Consider the following 20183-nt stretch of genomic DNA (forward strand, 5'->3'; position numbering starts at 1 on the left):
AAACTGCAATCAATTAAAAATGCAGCGGCCAGAGTCTTACTCAACTTACCGAAATACCATCCTACCTCATCTGCCTTAAAACAACTTCATTGGCTCCCAGTACGAAGACGCATCGAGTTCAAATCACTCGGTCTGGTTCATAAAGCCCTATCTGGTGGTATGGCAGAGGATGTGCAGTCCTTGTTTCCCCGGTACATACCTGCACGTGATTTAAGATCAGCCACGCTTGGGTTGGTCAAACTTCCCAAGATAAAGAAAGTAAGAAGGGGAGGAAAACGTTTCTCCTTTCTTGCTTCTAAATTATGGAATTCAGCTCCCATTCTTTTGAGAAAGGAATTGAACAGAAGGATGTTCCATAGGGAAATCAAAACCTGGCTTTTTACTCAACAATAACTCGTGGTTGCATTGTGTTCTGTTCATTTTCCATAGCGCCAGGACGCCTCGGCAGCAGTGCGCTCTACAAATATTTTCATTCATTCATTCATTCGTTGTCCATTCATACTAACAGCGATAAAGGCAGAGTTTGATACAGGGGACCATACATGTCACGAAGGATTATTATTACTTCAAACTGCTATTATACATAAAAAATATATCTTAATTTCCTTATACACAGTAACATTCAATTGATGTACAGAATTAAAAACTGGGGATAAACAGATGCAATAATAAATGTCATATGGTCCACATGTATTTTCTGTGTAATAATTTTTGTGTTACCAGTAAAGGCATGTGTGGCAAATACATTTTTTATGGGCGGTGCACACTCTTCATAAAACTTACACAAAATAGCATAATATGACGTTTTTTAAAGAATTTGACATAATTTGGATATTTCAATAAGTTTGCCAGTGTAAATAATGTTTTACCCATACCTAGTCATTACTTGTACGCTAGGGTAATAGTGTATCCTTTTTCTAAGACAACATATTCCACATTGCCCACCTTGCATCAAGAGACCTGGACATACATACATCATGACGTCTGCATTCATAATGATGCATGGCAGACAATTTTTAATTTACAGTTCTAACACGGTTAATTGCCATGTCAGAGTAGCAAATTACAATATAGGAAAGTAAGCAGAAAGTGTGCATGAAGCCTGTCAAAATGATTCAAGTTGCCTGGCAGCATTTTCTAGCTGTGGGACTTTCTTAAAAATAATTGGACAAGGAAATAGATAAATAACACATGGGGCAGGATGGGAGGTAGAGGATAAGTGAAGAAAAAGTGAGGAGAAAGAAGGGAAACACCACAAATATGCAGTGGAAGGATACCACTCATCCAGTCAGAATTCTGTGGGCCCGATTCACAGAACTAACTTAAGACAAAATCCTAAACTTACTACTTTGGCATTCACAGAAGGCATTTAGTAGTCTTAAATTAGGATTTTGTCTTGAATTAGGATTTTGTCCTAAATTAAGACAAAATCCTAATTTAACACAAAATCCTAATTTAAGACTACTAAATGGCTTCTGTGAAAACCAAAAGTAGCACGTTTAGGATTTTGTTGTAAGTTAGTTCTGTGAATCAGCCCCTGTGAGACTAAAATGCTCCTGGGTGGCACAACCATACAAATGAGGAGAAAATATCTATACTACTATTATAAAGGAAGAACTTTGAACCTTTGAGGCGGGTAAACTCGGGAACCACAGCGCCAATCCAAACACCCGATACATCGTTGTAATTGGCAGGGTCTGTAGATGGACATAGGCTATATAAAATAAAAAAATATACGTTATTTAAAATATTTACCTAAAAAAAAAAGTAGTCCCTTGGAAGTAGCGCCGGCCGGCCGCGACGTGCGTGCTGACATCAGGAGCCAGGGAGGAGCGGCGGACATCAGCGCGGGGAGGAACAGCGGACAGGCAGGGAGGAGCGGCGGACAGGCGGTGAGGAGCGGCGGACAGGCGGTGAGGAGCGGCGAGGAGCGGCGGACAGGCGGGGAGGAGCGGTGAGCGATGAAGGAGGTAGGTGAAATACAAAAGCTACAGGAGGGAGGATCGGTGAGCGTAGGTGAAATACAGGCAGGGAGGAGAGGTGAGCATTAAATGAAGCAAAAGAGGTAGAAAACCGTGCATTACAAAAGTGAGAATCGTGAGCCAACAAAATACAAGAGCTAGCAAACGGTGCATTACATGAGGAAAAAGTGACACATGCAGGTTACAAAAGCGTACAAAGGAAACATAGAGGTATAATACTGCAATATATGAAGGAAGGATCCGGGGGACCCACAGACAACGTCGGGGCGGGCGGGGGCCCTGAAGCATGATTGCTCCCGGACAAGGTCGGGACGGGCTGCTAGTATTGAATAAAAAGCTGATCATAGAGACAGATAACACATCCATCCAATCATAAGGCAGGAGCTGTTACAAAGCACTTTTTAGGTACATCTTATGTATTGGAAACACAGCCGGATTTAGAGCTGGTGGTGCACGGTGCAGCAATGCTTGTTGGCACCCACCAATGACTTCCTCTTCCACAGATTCCATCACAACCACCATCCAACAGTAGCCCTCATGTCTCCATAAACTCTCTCTCACATGTATTTATTTCATTTTCATAGTGTTCCTCGTAACAGTGTAGGTTGTGGGAGGACTTTACAACCCACACACTTTGTACAGAGTAAATTAATCATATGTATGTACATCAGTGTATAAGAAATGTTATGTAAGAGAAAGAGGACTACAAGATGTAGGAGCTGGATGGCATTGTACAGGTAAGCAGTATATTTTGAGAGTGCTTGGTCTGGAGAAGCACTAACTCAGGATTTAAAATTTAACACTGTGGTTAGAACTGATTTCTATACAGCTAGACCAATTTAGTATAATGAAAGAAGGGATCATAATCAGAATATATTGACCTATACTTTGCAGTGTGTATGTAGCTCTTTGAAAGTTCATAGCTCACTGTGCTACATTAAGATTGAAATTTATAAAGTGCAAGTAAAAAAATTTATTTATGCGACAAAAGCATTAACCTACTGAATTATCTACATAATATACTCTTCTGTGATCTGCATGGTGCACGCTCTTTGCAGCAGACTTAATAATCCTATGCGCTACTTTATGAATCAGAACTGCCGCTAGAGAAAAATCCAATCTCTCTCCAGCAGGTACACTAATCACCCGCATTATCTTCACATTTTTATTGTTGCCTGAAAATTACTGAATACTAAGAAACTCTGCATCAAGTGCTTTTAAACCCCTAATATATTACAAAATTAACCCCTGAGTCAGTTAAGTGGCACTGGCCACGCCTCTTTAAAGCCGGCCCTGATTGGAAACAATAGGTCTACCGAAAGAAAACTAAAGCTGATTATTACTGAGACATAAAAAGTGGCTTCTGTCCGTTAGGATTAAGATTCAAATTTGAGTCTTGTTTCTTAGCTATTCTAAAAAGCTGAAATAAAGAGGGGATGACAATTGAAAATGTATACAAAATATTAATAAGTACATATGATGCTTTGGTTTGCAGGATCTTGCACACCATCATCCAAAGAAATGGATCCAAAGAACATTATCCCTATGAATGAAAATATAGAAATTAAAGATGGAAGCATGGTGGAGTTTGCATGTAAACCAGGTTTCTACAAGAAACCAAATAAAAAAATGACTGTAAAGTGCTTGCAAGGGAAGCTGGATTATCCAGAATGTGACAACAGTGAGTATCTCTTCTTAAAATGTGATGTATGTTCTCCAAACCTAATGACGATTTTTAAAAACTGAAGTAAATCCACTATTGGTTGTTTTTAAATACATTGACATTCAGTGATATGTTTAAACCTCTAATTTTCCTGAGCCATTTTTATTTCAAAAAACATTCATAACACTACTGGTCTACAAATTTGCCTATTTGTATTTTTTGTTTTGATTTTGAAAGGAGTTGTCCTGTCTTTCTATTCTGATAAGCTAACAGAGTTTGAGGGAGGCCACTATTCATTTATTTAAAAACCATAAGGCGTCTCATAATCATTGTGTCTGTATAAATACTACCACACATACAAATGTCACATTTGAGTTTGTTAAAGAAATGCAAAGTTTTATGTTAATGTCATTGTGGCACATATCATCGTTTGGTGCAACTTCTTGAGAACTATTCAGTCTTTGTGTTACATTTTGTTTCACCACAGCAAGCCAGGTAGGGTATTGGTTAGGTCTGACTACTAAAAGCTCTAGCTGTCTGCCAAAGTTTATGTCACCAACACCAAACACATATACATAGAAATGGTTTTTGGATCAGTACCCTTTAAGCATTGGTCACTTTGGTTCAGCCCCTTTCAGCCATTCCTTCTTTCAAGTACCTGTCACATTGGAATGAGTCCACTGGAGTATTACTCCTTTTTTCAGTTTTTCTGAAGTGTTTATCAGAAGAAAGTTAGTGTTTCAGCAACTTGTAGAAGCTGGGGTGACAGGTTGTCAGTTGTTGGAGGGTTAAGAGAAATACAGCATGTTTGATATGTGCTCTTCACTGGGGGCCTCCTCCATCGATCCCCTTTACCAGCTATGGCTCCTGCTAGTGTATCCCCTGCAGCAGTGTACTGTGTGTGCTATTCTCTGGCTCAGAAAAGATTTCTTAGACTAAGAGGGAAATCCCTTCATTTAAGATAAAGACTAAACTAGAGCATCGAACTTAGGTTGAGCTGTGTTGTTAACCTTGAATTATTCAGCGGTAACATTTTTAAAGCTTATTATTCAGTATTCTGCTTTTAATCTGCGGCGAACCTATATTGTTTTATTCATTTTGCGCACTAAATAGATTTCTTTAGCACTTACCTGACCAGCGTGATAGCACTTGGCGCCCTGCAGTTTCCCCGGTCCCCTGGTCATTTAAAAACAACCCCAAGTAAAAAATCATTATTTTACACTAGTTCTCAGTTTATGGATTTAAACAACACTAATGACAATCATTACTGCCCCACTTTCAGCGAGGATGCACTATTTAATAAATGCAAAATCAACAGTTGACGGACAGAATGCAGAACAATGTCATACATTCACCCCGGTACAGAGTTCTGGGCCTAAATTCATCGTTTATTTGCACTCCACACCACCCCAGTTCAGACATGGCCATATGCAAATCAGCCTTGACCCTGCGCCTCATGGGAACAGTTCAGCCCGAACTGCCAAGCCATGTCTTCCCTGGACCGAAATCAAGCATCCTAGGACCGATTTCTGGCTATCAGCCGTTTTCAGCCAGGATAGCTTGACTCCAGTGGTGTAGAGAGCACGGGACTCATGTCTGAGCAAACCCTTCCCACTCGGGGTGACAAATGCAAAACCAACAGTTGATGGGCAGAATGCAGAACAATGTCATACATTCACCCCAGTACAGAGATCAGGGCCTAAATCCATCGTTTTTTTTGCACTCCACACCACCCCAGTTCAGACATGGCCATATGCAAATCAGCCTTGACCCTGTGCCTCATGGGAACAGTCCAGCCCGAAATGCCAAGCCATGTCTTCCCTGGACTGGAATCAGGCATCCTAGGACCGGTTTCTGGCTATCAGCCGTCTTCAGCCAGGATAGCTTGACTCCAGTGGTGTGGAGAGCACAGGACTCACGTCTGAGCAAACCCTGCATTTGTCACCCCGAGTGGGATGGGTATGCTCAGACGTGAGTCCCATGCTCTCCACACCACTGGAGTCAAGCTATCTGTATCTGACGAACCTTAAAGTTATTTTTCACCCACATAAGACACACATATTTCACTGATGGGTTGTTTTCAGTGCTTTTCAATAACTACACTTCATTGTACAACAGGACCACAAAATGGCTTCACCATAAGTCGCTGTGTTACAAGCCATGTACATGAATAGTTAGATAAATAAACAAGATGTTTAATGCTTTTAAATTAAAGAGATTCTGTACATGGCGATTGAGTACGAATATCAAAGCAGGAATACCCTAGAACAGCGATTATGGTCTTCCTTACTCAATTAAGACTAAACTGAAATTTTGGATCATTTACTTTGGCTGCTGTTATGGCAACCTGGGGACTATGCATTGCTTCTACCTTTTCACCGTTCTCCTAATGAAAGGTTTATTTTGCAGGACACAAAGACAATCTACCCAAAAAGGTCAAACGTAGTTCTTGACAGATTATCATCTTTCATTTTGACTTTTTCATAATCGGACCTTGGTGCCAATTACACATATAAGAAGATTATTGAAAGACGAGCCAAGTGTGCCCAGACGTCTTAAAATATAAGTGAGAAAAAGGAGAACTTGGTATTTCCTTGCCAAAATGAAATAGATGAGGACAATAGGACAGCAGGTTGTAAACCACAGCTGGTTACCTTTTACTAGGCAGTGCATAACCATGCTGATATTGTCACACATTTTTCATATACTGTCATCAGGTGAAATTCCCTATCAGGTAGAAATGAAACTCCCACGTTGTCAAAGGGAAACTACCAACCTGTAAAGCATTTCTGCAGTAATATCTTATATGAATGAACAGCCTCCTGCCCATCTCCCCAGAAGGAATTGGATCATGATTTGGGAGCTGTCAATCAATATTCTTACTATGGGGTAGTGGTATGAATGAATTATTTTTAACTATGAGTGCACAGTAGTGTGGACGTTTGGAAAAGCATGCCTGCCTTTAACTCTCGGTGTTCATTTGCTTTATTTATATTAAGCTGTCTTTCTCTTGCCTACTGTTTCCTTTTTCCTTATCTGACAGGATCTGGGGAAGGATTTGAAGCTGGTATTTTCTGGATGGCCACAATTTCCACATATTAGATAAGGGTTGGCAGAGCTTGAACCCTGCATAAAAATCAGCAGATCTCCAACTTTGCCAAATCTGCAATTGCCCTGTCTCATATAGATAAAGGGGAAGCCCTGTTTGACAGCCGGTGGACCCGGCATCATTCATTGCTGATAGCCCGTTTGCTATACGCTGCATTTGCAGTGTCCAAAGGACCACTCCATTTAGGGCTGGCCACCATCAAAGCATGGTGAACCCAGGCATGAAAAATTAAAAGTGGTACACACACACACACACACGCACTGGGAGAAAACTCCTTGCCCATCAAGGGACTTATTTTTTTCATTTCGAAGCAACCCCAAACTTAGGAACCATGATTTTGAGGAACAAAAAAGCCAGAGATGTTGCACGGCATACGTTTCTGAGGAAGTGCTCCATCTGAATTGACTAAATCCCTTTTTCAGAAATGAACATCCAATCCAACTTTTATTAGAACCCACTGTAACCTAACTAACACTTCAATATTTTACCATCCAAGGGCTGGATTAAATATTGAGTTTGTAGTGACAGTCCAGTTACTTGCATGCATTTATTTGCACTTCAGAAATCTCTGGTGAGGGAATGGCTGAAGTTTCACATATGTCCTTATTAGAGCTTTATTCTAAATCAGATATAGGCGAAAACCGGATTTTGGGTCGCCATTACAATCACAAATGTTGCCTTGAAAATACGCTGCTGCTTTTCTATTCTCATGTGTACATTAGGACAGTGGTTCCCAAACTTTTGACGTCTGAGGACCCCCATTTTGTCACTAGTGGAAGTGGGGGGCCCCCAAGCAATTTGTACGATTTACATTTCAAACATTAAAACAGTAATTCGGAACAAAATGAACACTCATGTGTGCACACCACCAAAAACTCGAATTAATAAAGATGTTAGTATCTTATATTGAAAACATTTGAGAAAAATCGAAAATTTTAATGGAAAGGTTGCTGCTCGGCAACTAACTTTTCAATGTATGGCTCCTGCCAGGGCCGGACTGTAAACTCAAAACAGCCCAGGCAAATGTTGTCACGCCGGTCTGCATATGGTGCACACCAAGTGCAGCGAGTAAGCCTGACCACTATAAAGGGGGCTTGGAGTTGTCTCCTCCCAGGAAAATTTGGGGAAAATGGTGCATTCTACAACACATTAGTCATTATATATTGAATTGTATTAGCTTTAAAAGCATATTAAATGATGATCTTACAGTGCACCAGAATACGGCAATCATTTTTGGGGCTCTTCAATAATTCCCTCACTATTACCCTCCAACAGTGCCTCTCATCTAGCCATGGCCCCTCTCTCACATGTATTTAATTTGTTTATAGCAGGGGTCTCCAACAGGTCGATCGCGAGCTACCAGTAGCTCGCCGACCCTCTGGGAGTAGCTCGCGCTGCTCTGTAATTATAAACACGTATTTTAAGCATTTTATTTATTAGCCCTTCGTTGTCTTTTTCGAGTTATAAGCCATTGCCCGCCCTCACACTAACCAGCTGCTCTGATTAGCTGAAATGAGCTTAGCTGGGGCGGGGCGGGTCAATAAACATGACGTTCTTCCTGCTGTCACACGCCGCCTGCATTTTCAAGGCAAGCTCCGCACTTCATATTTGCAATCTCATCCTCCTGGGAAGCTGCGCAGGACTGGTAAGTGTGCCCCTGGCCTGGATTTATAGCAGAGTTGTTAATTCCGGCTAAATGCATTGTAAGTACTTTGATTTTAACATCGGTTGCCACTGGGCTTTATATCGGACTTCAGTAACAAAGCGCAGTGGCAGCCGATGTTAAAATCAAAGCTCCTTGCAGGCACAGAGTTGCTACCGCGGTCGTAGCAGATGTAAAAATCCAAAGTCCTTGCCTGCTCGAACTGCTTTCACTGACTACAGCACGCTTTAAATTTGCTTTGCGTGGTAGTCAGTGAAAGCTGCTCAGTGAATGCAAGGAACTCTGATTTTTACGTCTGCTGCCTCCGTGCTTTTCTTCTGCCTTCGATAATAAAGTGTGGTGGCAGCCGACCTTAAAATCCAAGTTCTGCACAGGCACTGAGCTGCTACCACGGTGGAGGCCAATGTTAAAATCAAAAGACCTTGTCTGCCCTGAAGTGCTTTCACCGACTTCAACACGCTTTATATTTGCCTTCGTGTTGAAGTCAGTGAAAGTGGCTTAGTGCATTCAAGGCCCTTTGATTTAACATCGGGTGCCGCCGTGCTTTATATCTGCCTTTGGTAATAAAGTACAGTGGCAGACTCGTCTAGGGCATTAAAAGTACTCTAAGTAAAAGTATTTTCTAAAAACAAATGGAAAGACGGAGAAGTGTATTATGAACAGGTAATACGCTATGCTGTGGGATAATGTCTGTAAAAAGATTATTGTTGTAGCAGTGCTGCTATATTGAAGATGGCTGCTTGTGCAGTAATAAGAGGCATGGGTGTGGCCCGCTCAAAGAATGTAGGGGGAATTTACAGCAATGTAAAAAATGAAAGCACAAAAAACTATTCAAATATGGTAGTACGCTACAATATTTGGCAATACTGCGGTAAAAGGGGATTATAGCAGGACTGCAGCTAGGGGTATGGTGGTTGCTTGTGCAGTAACAGAACATGTAGTATGTTTATTCATTCTATTGTTTGGCAAGGTTAAAGCATGTACAGCGATTGTGTATAGCCACGCTGTACTTTGGACAGCACCTGCACAGAACATCGGCTGGCTTGAACCTGTTATTGATCTGACTATGAAGCTTTCCGTTTATTGTGGTATGGCTGAAGGACATTTCCATATGTTTCATGCTACTATAATTACTGGAAGTAGAAGAGGACTGTGCAGTGAGTGCAGGCTTAGCAGACAGCCTGTTGCTGAGCATTGCAGAGCTATGCATTTTCTGAAAATGTACTTTTCAGAGTTAAAGCATGTGTTACTGACCTGAGTGAAGTGCTTTATAATGAAAGCAAGGTTGCAGCCTTTCCAAATATCGGCCATTTATTGTTCCAATAGCTTAACATATTAATATAACGTGTATTTGTAAAGCGCACGTTCATCCAGAGGTCTCTTGGTGCTGACTAACAGATGTTCATTGTTACCCAATTCAATGGTACTCATGCAAAGGCCCGGACATGAATGAAAATCATATGTATTGATTTGCAACATAACTTTTCTCTCTTTATTTTAGTTTTTGTCATAATGAAGAAGGGGGAAGCCTTCTGTTGCAGCATGTTTATAGTGCTTACTTATGTGTGGCACTGAAGTACTCATTTACAGAGTTAGCAAGCTATGGCATGTGTCGGTGGGTGGTTCAAAGTGTTTTTTTTGGTTTTTGACCCTATGTGGTAAGTGTTTCCTTGTCTTGCCTGATGAACACCAAGGTGCAGTTATCGTTATCATGTTATGGAAAGCAGTGTGTAGCATTGTGGTGAATGAGGTGTGTGACAGATATACAGTTTTGTTATGAATTTCAGTTTGCTGACAGCTTTTAACTGCTCTATAGGTCTATTTTGTTCAAATCATAGTATGGGCCACAAAGAAATTAGCCTTAAATACAATGAAACAGGGCGTGGGAGGTGTCTCCGAAAAAATGCGCGAGTTGCTTGGCCTTAAGTAGCTCACGGCTATTTTCACTGATCAGAAGTAGCTCTCACTACAGAAAAGGTTGGAGACCCCTGGTTTATAGTGCCTCTCATACCACTTTAGGGTGTTGGAGTACTTTGCCTCTCACACATACAGAGACAGTGAATCAAACGTTTGTAAATTAGTGCATAGGAAATGTTACATAAGGCAAAGGGGACTACAAGGGAAAGGATACATTAGTCATCCATACTGGTAGGCATTTTTTTAAAGTGCGCTTGGTCTTGAGAACCAAAAGCACTGCATTCAGAACGGTACAGAGCGGCTAGCATTGACTTTAAGAATTTATTCTTAGCCCCAAAAACTTTTTTAGCAGTATCTGGATAATACAAGGCTGAGAAAAAATTTTACTTACTGGCTTAGATAATGCAGTTGGCATGCAGCTCTTAGATGGAAGTTCATAGCTCGCCGTGCTAGAATAAGATCATAAATAATGAACTGCACAGTAACAAAAGATTCTCTGTGACAAAAGCAGTAACCCATTGAGCTATGCGCATAAAATGCTGGTTTTGAATGCATAATACAAGTTCTTTGCAGCAGGCCTATTAACCATATGAGCTCCCTTAGATGAGCAAAACTACCACTGGACAAAACTCCCATTTCTCTTCAGCAGGTACATTAATCACCTGAGTAATCTTGACTCTTTTATTGTTGCCCAAAAACTGCTGATTACACAAAGAACTTTGCAGTGCATTTAAAACTGCTGCCCGTGGACCCCCTGGCAAAGTGTCACAGATACCTGGGGGTCCAGTATCCTTATTTTGGGAACCACTGCATTAGGAGATAAAGACTTGTTGGAATTGTGGGTGACTAATTGGCAACGGTATGCACCATGTCCAAATTGGGACCCTTCCTTCAAGTCAGGATAAGGAGATTACTTGCCCAAGATAACCCATGTTCACACTCGTGGTAGTTTGGCATGAGCAGTCAGGTCTATCCCATAGGCAATGTGTAAAGTATTTATACATAACACACACAGTAACACAGTGTAAACACAACAAATGGACTTCACACCAGTTTAGAAAAATAAAGTATCTATGTCTAAACCAAACATCTTATCTAAACCAAACAAGACCAGAATGACAGAAATCTAGCATACACAACTCAAAATATGACTTTTACAAGGTTTCAAGCAATTCTGTCCATATAAAACTAAGGATGCATGATTTGCACACACAGGACCTCAAGTGCATCTAAATCCAAACGTTATGACCACAGAGACATCACGAAAATGTTATTGTCTATAAAACCGAACAACCACTACAACGACCCCCTCCTGCCAAGTTGCCTGTCATCTATGAACCATACCCTATTTGGACCAAGATAATCAATGCATCATTCTCACAAGGATCCATCCCAGATTGCCTAAAAACCGGTTAAATCATCCCCATCTTAAAAAAACCAACAGAGAACTCTTCTGACCCAAACAATTTCAGACCGGTAACTAACATTCCCAAGCTAGCTAAAGTGATAGAAAAATGTGTTCAACAACAGCTTAAAAAACACAATATGGAATTCAAGCTTCTTGACACCTGCCAATCAGGTTTCAGACCCGGGCACAGCACTGAAACAGCAATTCTACATATTGTAGATGACGCCCTACTAGCATTAGACGATAATGAAACATGTCTGCTTGTGCTACTTGACCCCTTGTCTGCGTTCAACACTGTTAACCATGGGAAAATACTCAAGAGACTTGAGAACAGGATGGGTTTATCTGTAATGGTCCTAAAATGGTTGAAAACCTTCTTAGACAAAAGAACGCAAAGATTCCTGGTGAATCAAAATCTATCCACATCATCCCCTGACCTACTAGTATTACAACGTCTCAACACTATCCCCATCACTATTTAATCTCTATATCGAACACTTAACCTAAATATTACAGCAGGCTAACATCTCCTTCCACATGTATGTGGACGGCACTCAGCTATATATTAAGATCACTTCCCTAGAAGAGATTAAGACGATGGACCAAGCATTAAAAAAGACCACCCAATGGCTAACAAACAATCACCTCAAGCTAAACTCTACAAAAAACGAATTCCTTCTAATCTCCCTCCCAAAAAACTCCACGGTTAGGTAGGTGATCACGCCACTAAACTTCACTGAAGTTGCTCTGAATCACTCTAGACAAGAACATTAATATACAATCACACATCAACTTTATGGCTAAAAATGCCCGCTTTCACCTCAGCTCCCTTAGAAAAATGAAACCTTACATCGAGCCACTTGACCTCAAAACCGCAGTTCAGTCATTAGAAATCTCGAGAATTGAATATGGATGTACTACTCTTTCAGGATTACCCAAAGTCTCAACAGCCCCGCTTAAAGCCTGCCTTAATGCAGCTGCAAGACTCTTAACAAGATAAAAAAAGTTGACCACATCACCCCACACCTGAAAGCTCTCAACTGGCTGCCTCATGAAGCAAGAATCTTACTAAAGATGGTCTACATAACTTATAAGGCAATCTATCACAAAACCCCACTGTACCTAGCACAGAAAATGTCGGTTTCTAGAGGAAGCAGACTCTCACGTTGCGCCAGTACTCTTCTTCTAAAACCTCCACTCTTCCATAAGAAAAAAACATACGACAGAGCCTTCTCTGGGGCTGAACCAAGAATATGGAATTCGCTCCCACCAGGCATCAGAAAAATCTCATCTACTTCTACATTCAAAAAAGAAGCTAAATCCTTCCTAATGAGCAAATCCCTCCCTTAATCCGCATCAGCTCGTTCACTCCATATTTTAGAAGCCCCATTCAGACAATCACTCTACCCACCCAAGACTGCTGAGTATCTCTCTCTGTAAGATCATCCGTTACCAGACTCTTGATGGAGCTCTTCACGCTTTTACTAGGCGCATCCCGCTGGTCCTTACTCACACTGAGACTTCTGCTTGAAGACTGCTAACCCTACTGTCACCACTGAGAATACCCAGAACAAGCTCAAATGTATTATAAGCTGTATTATAAGATATAACCTAGACTATTTCCAATTGAATTAGTGATTGTACAAATGTTGTTCTATTTTTCTCCTCCTCTTACATTTTTATTGAGACCCCTACAGTCATTTATAGGTTTAAATTGCACTGTTTAAAGCTACAATGCTATATATATATATATATATATATATATATATATATATATATATATATATATATATATATATATTCACTGAAAAAACCATAGGTTATAGACCATATATAGTTAGGAATTCGCATTTACAAAACCTTATTTTACTCACACAAAACCATTGAAATTCCATATATAGTTAGTTGCACTAACTATATATCGCGCACCCGCAATCCACTGCTGATGATGTCACATATTACATCATTCATGACATGGTCAGTGACATCACTGATGACATCACTGATGACATCTCAAATGACATCACTGATGACATCTCAAATGACATCACTGATGACATCTCATTTGACATGTCTGATCACATCACTGATGATATCATTCATATGATAATACGATGAACCTCTTCAGACTCTAATATAACCTTAGATACAATCAGTGTAAACAGACACTCACAGACTGTCACTCATCCATGGAGTTACTCACACACCTAGTCAGTCATGCAAAGAATCAATCACACCTCCATTTCCTCAACTATACAGTTATACAAACTTTACTTATTCAAACATATACTAACACATATTTACTCTCTTATACAATCCCTGATACAAGTTCACAATGATCCATACAGCCACTCACACATTCACTGGCTCTTATGCACCGTTATTTAGATATGTCAACTCTCACATGTACTGTGTTATACATATGTACTTACTTTGACATGTAGCACTGAGATATCCATTCACTCACCAATACACTCATGCACACAGTCAACCGCCCATACAGCTGTTTCCACATGCACTTTTGAAACCATACATCTAGTGAATCAACTGCTCACACATCTATGCACAGAGTCATACACCTCCCAGCCACCCACACACACACTCAGTCTCCCATACAAATACTTGGGCAGCCAATCAATAACCCATATAGTTACTCATATAGCTACTTATCAACACATGCAACAGTTTACAGAACAACAGACATAATGATGCACAAATTAAGACAGTTTAGTCAATAACCCATGCACTCAGTGAGACACATTTAATCACTCACTCATACAGTCAGTCATGCACCTACTAAATCCTTCATCCAGACACTTATACATCCACTCATTCTTCAATATGTAAGACATATTTTAACTTTACAGAAACATACAGTCACTGGATGTTGTCATCAGTGATGTCATCAGTGATGTCATTTGAGATGTCATCAGTGATGTCATCAGTGATGTCACTGACCATGTCATGAATGATGTAATATGTGACATCATCAGCAGTGGATTGCGGGTGCGCGATATATAGTTAGTGCAACTAACTATATATGGAATTTCAATGGTTTTGTGTGAGTAAAATAAGGTTTTGTAAATGCGAATTCCTAACTATATATGGTCTATAACCTATGGTTTTTTCAGTGAATTTTCAAGGTTTTGTAAATGCTAATTCCTAACTATATATGGTCTATAACCTATGGTTTTTTCAGTGAATTTTCAAGGTTTTGTAAATGCTAATTCCTAACTATATATGGTCTATAGCCTATGGTTTTTTCAGTGAATATATATATATACATACATATATAAACATATATCATCTGTATATCTATATAAATACAAACATAAATGCATGCATACATATACTTATATGCATACAGATGCATGTTATTTACATGAAAGTTGAAAAAACACTAATAAAAGCAAAGCTAAAAAGCCACCTCATTACAAACAGAATGGCTTTAACTTAAACGAGGGCGAGATCTATTGCATTTTCAATGCTTGTTTACTTTGGTTCCATCAAGAAGGCATTCAGATGTGTCACACATTTGCCATAAATTCTGAATGTTAGCACTCTAGTTGCACATTAGATCACTGTAGTAAAGCTACTGCTCACCAGGGACGTCTGCTGCTGGTATTCAAAGTGCATGTTTCAGTCTGCATGTCAGAATTTTTTTAATGAAATAGAAGAGGATTTGAGAAGTCACTCAAAATGATCCCTAATTTTTCTTTCTGAAGCACTAATCATACTTTCTATGGCAAAATTAACCCCCTCATGTTGTTCCTTTTTAAATTGAGTGTTTTCAGACTTACCACTTCATTCCAATCAAGTTGGCTCCTGGTGTGCCATACTTTTGTCATAAGTAAGACTGTTAGCGCTCTAGTTGTTCTTTAGAACACTCTGGGACATTCTGTCATTGGGCTATACTTGGGGTACATCTGGGTGATATTTGGGCTACATTTAGGCTCTTTTGTCTCTGGTGGCCATCTTGGGAGACTGTATGTCAGAATTTTTTTATGAAATTGAAGAGGGTTTGAGAAGTCACTCAAAATGTGCCCTAATTTTTCTTTCTGCAGCACTAATCATAATTCATATGGCAAAATATACCCCCTCATTTTGTTCCTTTTTAAATTAAATGTTTTAAGAGTTACCACTTTATTCCAATCAAGATGGCTTCAGGTGTGCCATACCTTTGTAATAAGTAGGACTGTTAGCGCTCTAGTTGTTCTTTAGAACACTCTGGGACATTCTGTCATTGGGCTATACTTGGGCTACATCTGGGTGATATTTGGGCTACATTTGGGCTCTTTTGTCTCTGGTGGCAATTTTGGGAGACTACATGTCAGAATTTTTTAATGAAATAGAAGAGGATTTGAAAAGTCACTCAAAATGTGCCCTAATTTTTCTTTCTGCAGCACCAATAATACCTTCTATTGCATAATATACCCCCTCATTTTGTTCCTTTTTAAATTAAATGTTTTAAGAGTTACCACTTTATTCCCATCACGATGGCTCCAGGTGTGCTATACCTTTGTAATAAGTAGGACTGTTAGCGCTCTAGTTGTTCTTTAGAACACTCTGGGACATTCTGTCATTGGGCTATACTTGGGCTACATCTGGGTGATATTTGGGCTACATTTGGGCTCTTTTGTCTCTGGTGGCCATTTTGGGAGACTGCATGTCAGAATGTTTTAATGAAATAGAAAAGGATTTGAGAAGTCACTCAAAATGTGCCCTAATTTTTCATTCTGCAGCACTAATCATACTTTATATGGCAAAATATACCCCCTCATGTTGTTTCTTTTTAAATTAAATGTTTTAAGAGTTACCACTTTATTCCAATCAAGATGGCTTCAGGTGTGCCATACCTTTGTAATAAGTAGGACTGTTAGCGCTCTAGTTGTTCTTTAGAACACTCTGGGACATTCTGTCATTGGGCTATACTTGGGCTACATCTGGGTGATATTTGGGCTACATTTGGGCTCTTTTGTCTCTGGTGGCCATTTTGGGAGACTGCATGTCAGAATGTTTTAATGAAATAGAAAAGGATTTGAGAAGTCACTCAAAATGTGCCCTAATTTTTCATTCTGCAGCACTAATCATACTTTCTATGGCAAAATATACCCCCTCATGTTGTTTCTTTTTAAATTAAATGTTTTAAGAGTTACCACTTTATTCCAATCAAGATGGCTTCAGGTGTGCCATACCTTTGTAATAAGTAGGACTGTTAGCGCTCTAGTTGTTCTTTAGAACACTCTAGGAGGCTGCAGTAGAACACAAAGGAATCAACTGACAGTCTCTGTCCTTGTTGGATGTACATGTTTTACTGAGAATGTCAGACTTCATTTTCACATGACTGAGAAAGATAATGTGAATTTACAGAAAATATGCTTTCAGTTTAGCTTATAGATCCCCTTCCAAACCACTGTGGGAAAATCATGAGATATTAGTTTTCTTTCAAACAATATTCATGATATCACAGCAGAAGGTTTTTTCACATGGTAAAATCACCTTAGAACCCACCACAATTCCTAAAACGAATATGGTACCATCAACAAATGATTTATAATGTAACTAAAGTCCTAAAACCCTCTATTAACTACAATGCTTTTTAATGAGGTGCTATCATGTATATTGGTCCCAAGATGGCTGCCAACACTTCTTGGATGAAGTGCTGACAGCCAATCAGATCAGATGTGTGGTTATGCTCCGCCCAGATATATATCTTTTTTTGAACCTAAATTACTCAAAATCCACTGGAGCACATATATTGAGACCTAGCAAAGGCACATCGGGCTAACAGTCCCTACAATTTTGCCAAGTTTCGTGCATATCCATTCAGCCGTTCGAGCTAAAAGTGAGGCCAACCGCCCTATGGAAATTAACATGGGAAAAACGCGTTTTGGGACCCCCCTTTTTTCTCGGCCCCCCCTTGACGAAACCCCCCCCAATTTGTCAGGGGCTCCTCAGAAACAAAATGTGCCATTTTCCTGAAAATTTCAGCCGATTCTGTCCACAAACGCCAAAGTTATTAGACATAGAATTTTCAAAAATCCCATAGAGAAAAAATCCTAACTATATATACCTACTGGCGACCGCCAGTAGGTAATATATATATATATATATATATATATATATATATATATATATATATAGCATTGTAGCTTTAAACAGTGCAATTTAAACCTATAAATGACTGTAGGGGTCTCAATAAAAATGTAAGAGGAGGAGAAATATATATATATATATATCTCGGCTCCGAAATCCTAGCAATACCCAGCCGGGTCCCAGGAATCAGCACTTTCTTTAGCGGGCAAGTTTATTCAAAACAACAGACGCGTTTCGGGAGAGCCCTCCCTTCCTCAATGTTTACATCAGAGGGCAGTGCGCAGCGCCATTATCTATGTTTGCACAGACAATTGAAACAAACAAAGGACTAATTCTCACACGCAATATTGGGCGCCATCTTAGAGTGTGTAATCTCCACATAGTTAATGTTGAATTGCTGTATAGTAAATAACACCTAAATACTGCCGTGTATCGGCACAATTGATATCTTATAAAAACACCATTATTTATGCATATTCTAATACATTCTATGGCTAAGACAACAATACATTGTTGAGAAATACTCAACCACCGACAAACTCACAAAACCTAAATGTGACCATGTCGGTCAATATCTAGCCGTGGATCGGCAATTGCAATCGGCAATCATATATATATATATGATACGCTCTGATACTGTTTAAAACTACAATGCTATATATATATGTGAAGCGCCCTGATACACATTTCTGGGTCTTTTTCTCGCTATACAAAATACAAAATAAAATCCACAAGGCTAAACAGCTGCAGAGCAGGGAAGCATCAGAAAACACATCAATGCATCAGTTCCTGAGTCCTTGGGGAGGCAATGCAACAGTTCTGCTGCACGCAAGAGAAATGATGCATCAAATCCAGACTGTAGGTGGAAGTGATGCGCCAATTCCAAGATGGTTCTGGTCTGCGGGTGCTGCATCGAAGATGCGTGGTGCACAGGTGCGAATCGTGGAAATCTGGACATGCTGGAGGTCGATGCGGAGGCGGCAACCAGTCGTTGTATCAATTTCTGCAGCTGCAGTCAGACAATGTGCCGTTTATTGTAGCCGCACAACAAGGCTCCATCAGAGTCGGTGATGTGGTGTCGGATTTGAGAGGCAGGTGTACTGAACTAGGCGTGCAGCAGTTCTTTGTAGATCTTTGCAGCAGGAACAACCTTCAAGGGCCCAGAACTGAGTTTGGCATCACAAGGTAGGTCAGAACTCCCAGCAGTGGTGTTCAGGGATGCTGCCAGTAAAGTCTTTGTGTCCTTGAGAATTCTTAACAGTAGGCAAGCGCTACTGCAATCCCTTGGAGAATCTTGTTTAGCATGATGCCACAGCAAGGCAAATGTCCAGCCCTATAGATTGCCCACAGACGGAAGCAGCAACTGTAGGCAAACCCAGCAAAGCAACACACAGCAAATGGGCAGTACTCCTGGCAGCTCTTCTTCTTGCCAGGGTCCTCTTAGTCCAGAAGTAATCTAAAAGTCTGAGGTTTTATGTCTATTACTTTTACCCCTTTTTCCTATTGAAGTCTTTGTAAGAAAGTCTCTCTTGCTCAGTAAAGCCAGTTCTGTCCTCTCTGGTCCATCCACACTACAGGTGGTGAAGACAGAATTGTGAAAGGCAGCCACAGCCTATTCAGGAGTTAGTGACAACTCCTCCCATTACTCTAACAGATGACCACTCACCTCAACTCCCCTTGCTTGAGTGTCTGTAGGGAATGCACAAACAAGCCCCTGTAAGTCTAATCCAGATGTCGATTCCACAGGCAGGTAGAGGTGAAAGAACATGCCAACTTTCAAACACACAATTTAAAAACCACCTTTACTAAAATATGTGTTATCAAATTCTGAGCTCAGGGAGCCCAAACTCCAAATCTCTAGCTGTTCCCAAAGGAAAGTGACATGTGTGAAATGTTACAAAGCAGCTCCAATAATAGCCATATGGAAGAGCTAGTCCTTGCAATAGTGAAAAACGAAATACACAGTATTTCACTATCAGCACATGTAAAACACACCAGTACATGTCCTACCTTTCCCACACACTGCGCCATGCCCATCGGTGTACCTTGGTCCTACCTTAGGGGTGCCTTACATTTAGGACCAGGGAAGTGTGAGGCCTGGCAAGGGGGGTGCCCTTACCAGGTTGACATGGAAGTGAAAAACTGGATGTAGAGACACTGCAAGGGCAGGTCTGGGACACATTTGAAACGTTTCCTGTGTGGTTGGCACAATCAGTACTTCAGACCCACTAGTACCATTTGATTTACTGGTCCTGGGCACACATAGTGCATTTTGCTAGGGACATACCAGTAAATCAAATTGGCCAATCATGGATAACCAATCATAATCACAATTTACGCAGGGA

At 40.3% G+C, this 20183-nt stretch overlaps 1 protein-coding gene across 1 annotated transcript in view; it reads left to right on the forward strand.

Moving 5' to 3' along the window:
* LOC147747705 (complement factor H-like) overlaps window positions 1-20183 on the forward strand; it is a 1041560-nt gene that overhangs the window by 729208 nt on the left and 292169 nt on the right. Inside the window, exon 19 of the mRNA XM_086954949.1 lies at window positions 3478-3663. Within this exon, the coding sequence (XP_086811075.1) occupies window positions 3478-3663 (186 nt within the window). The remainder of the gene's footprint in view (window positions 1-3477; window positions 3664-20183) is intronic.

Source organism: Lissotriton vulgaris, chromosome 1_1 (genome assembly GCF_964263255.1).
Source record: "Lissotriton vulgaris chromosome 1_1, aLisVul1.2, whole genome shotgun sequence".
Classification (NCBI taxonomy): domain Eukaryota; kingdom Metazoa; phylum Chordata; class Amphibia; order Caudata; family Salamandridae; genus Lissotriton; species Lissotriton vulgaris.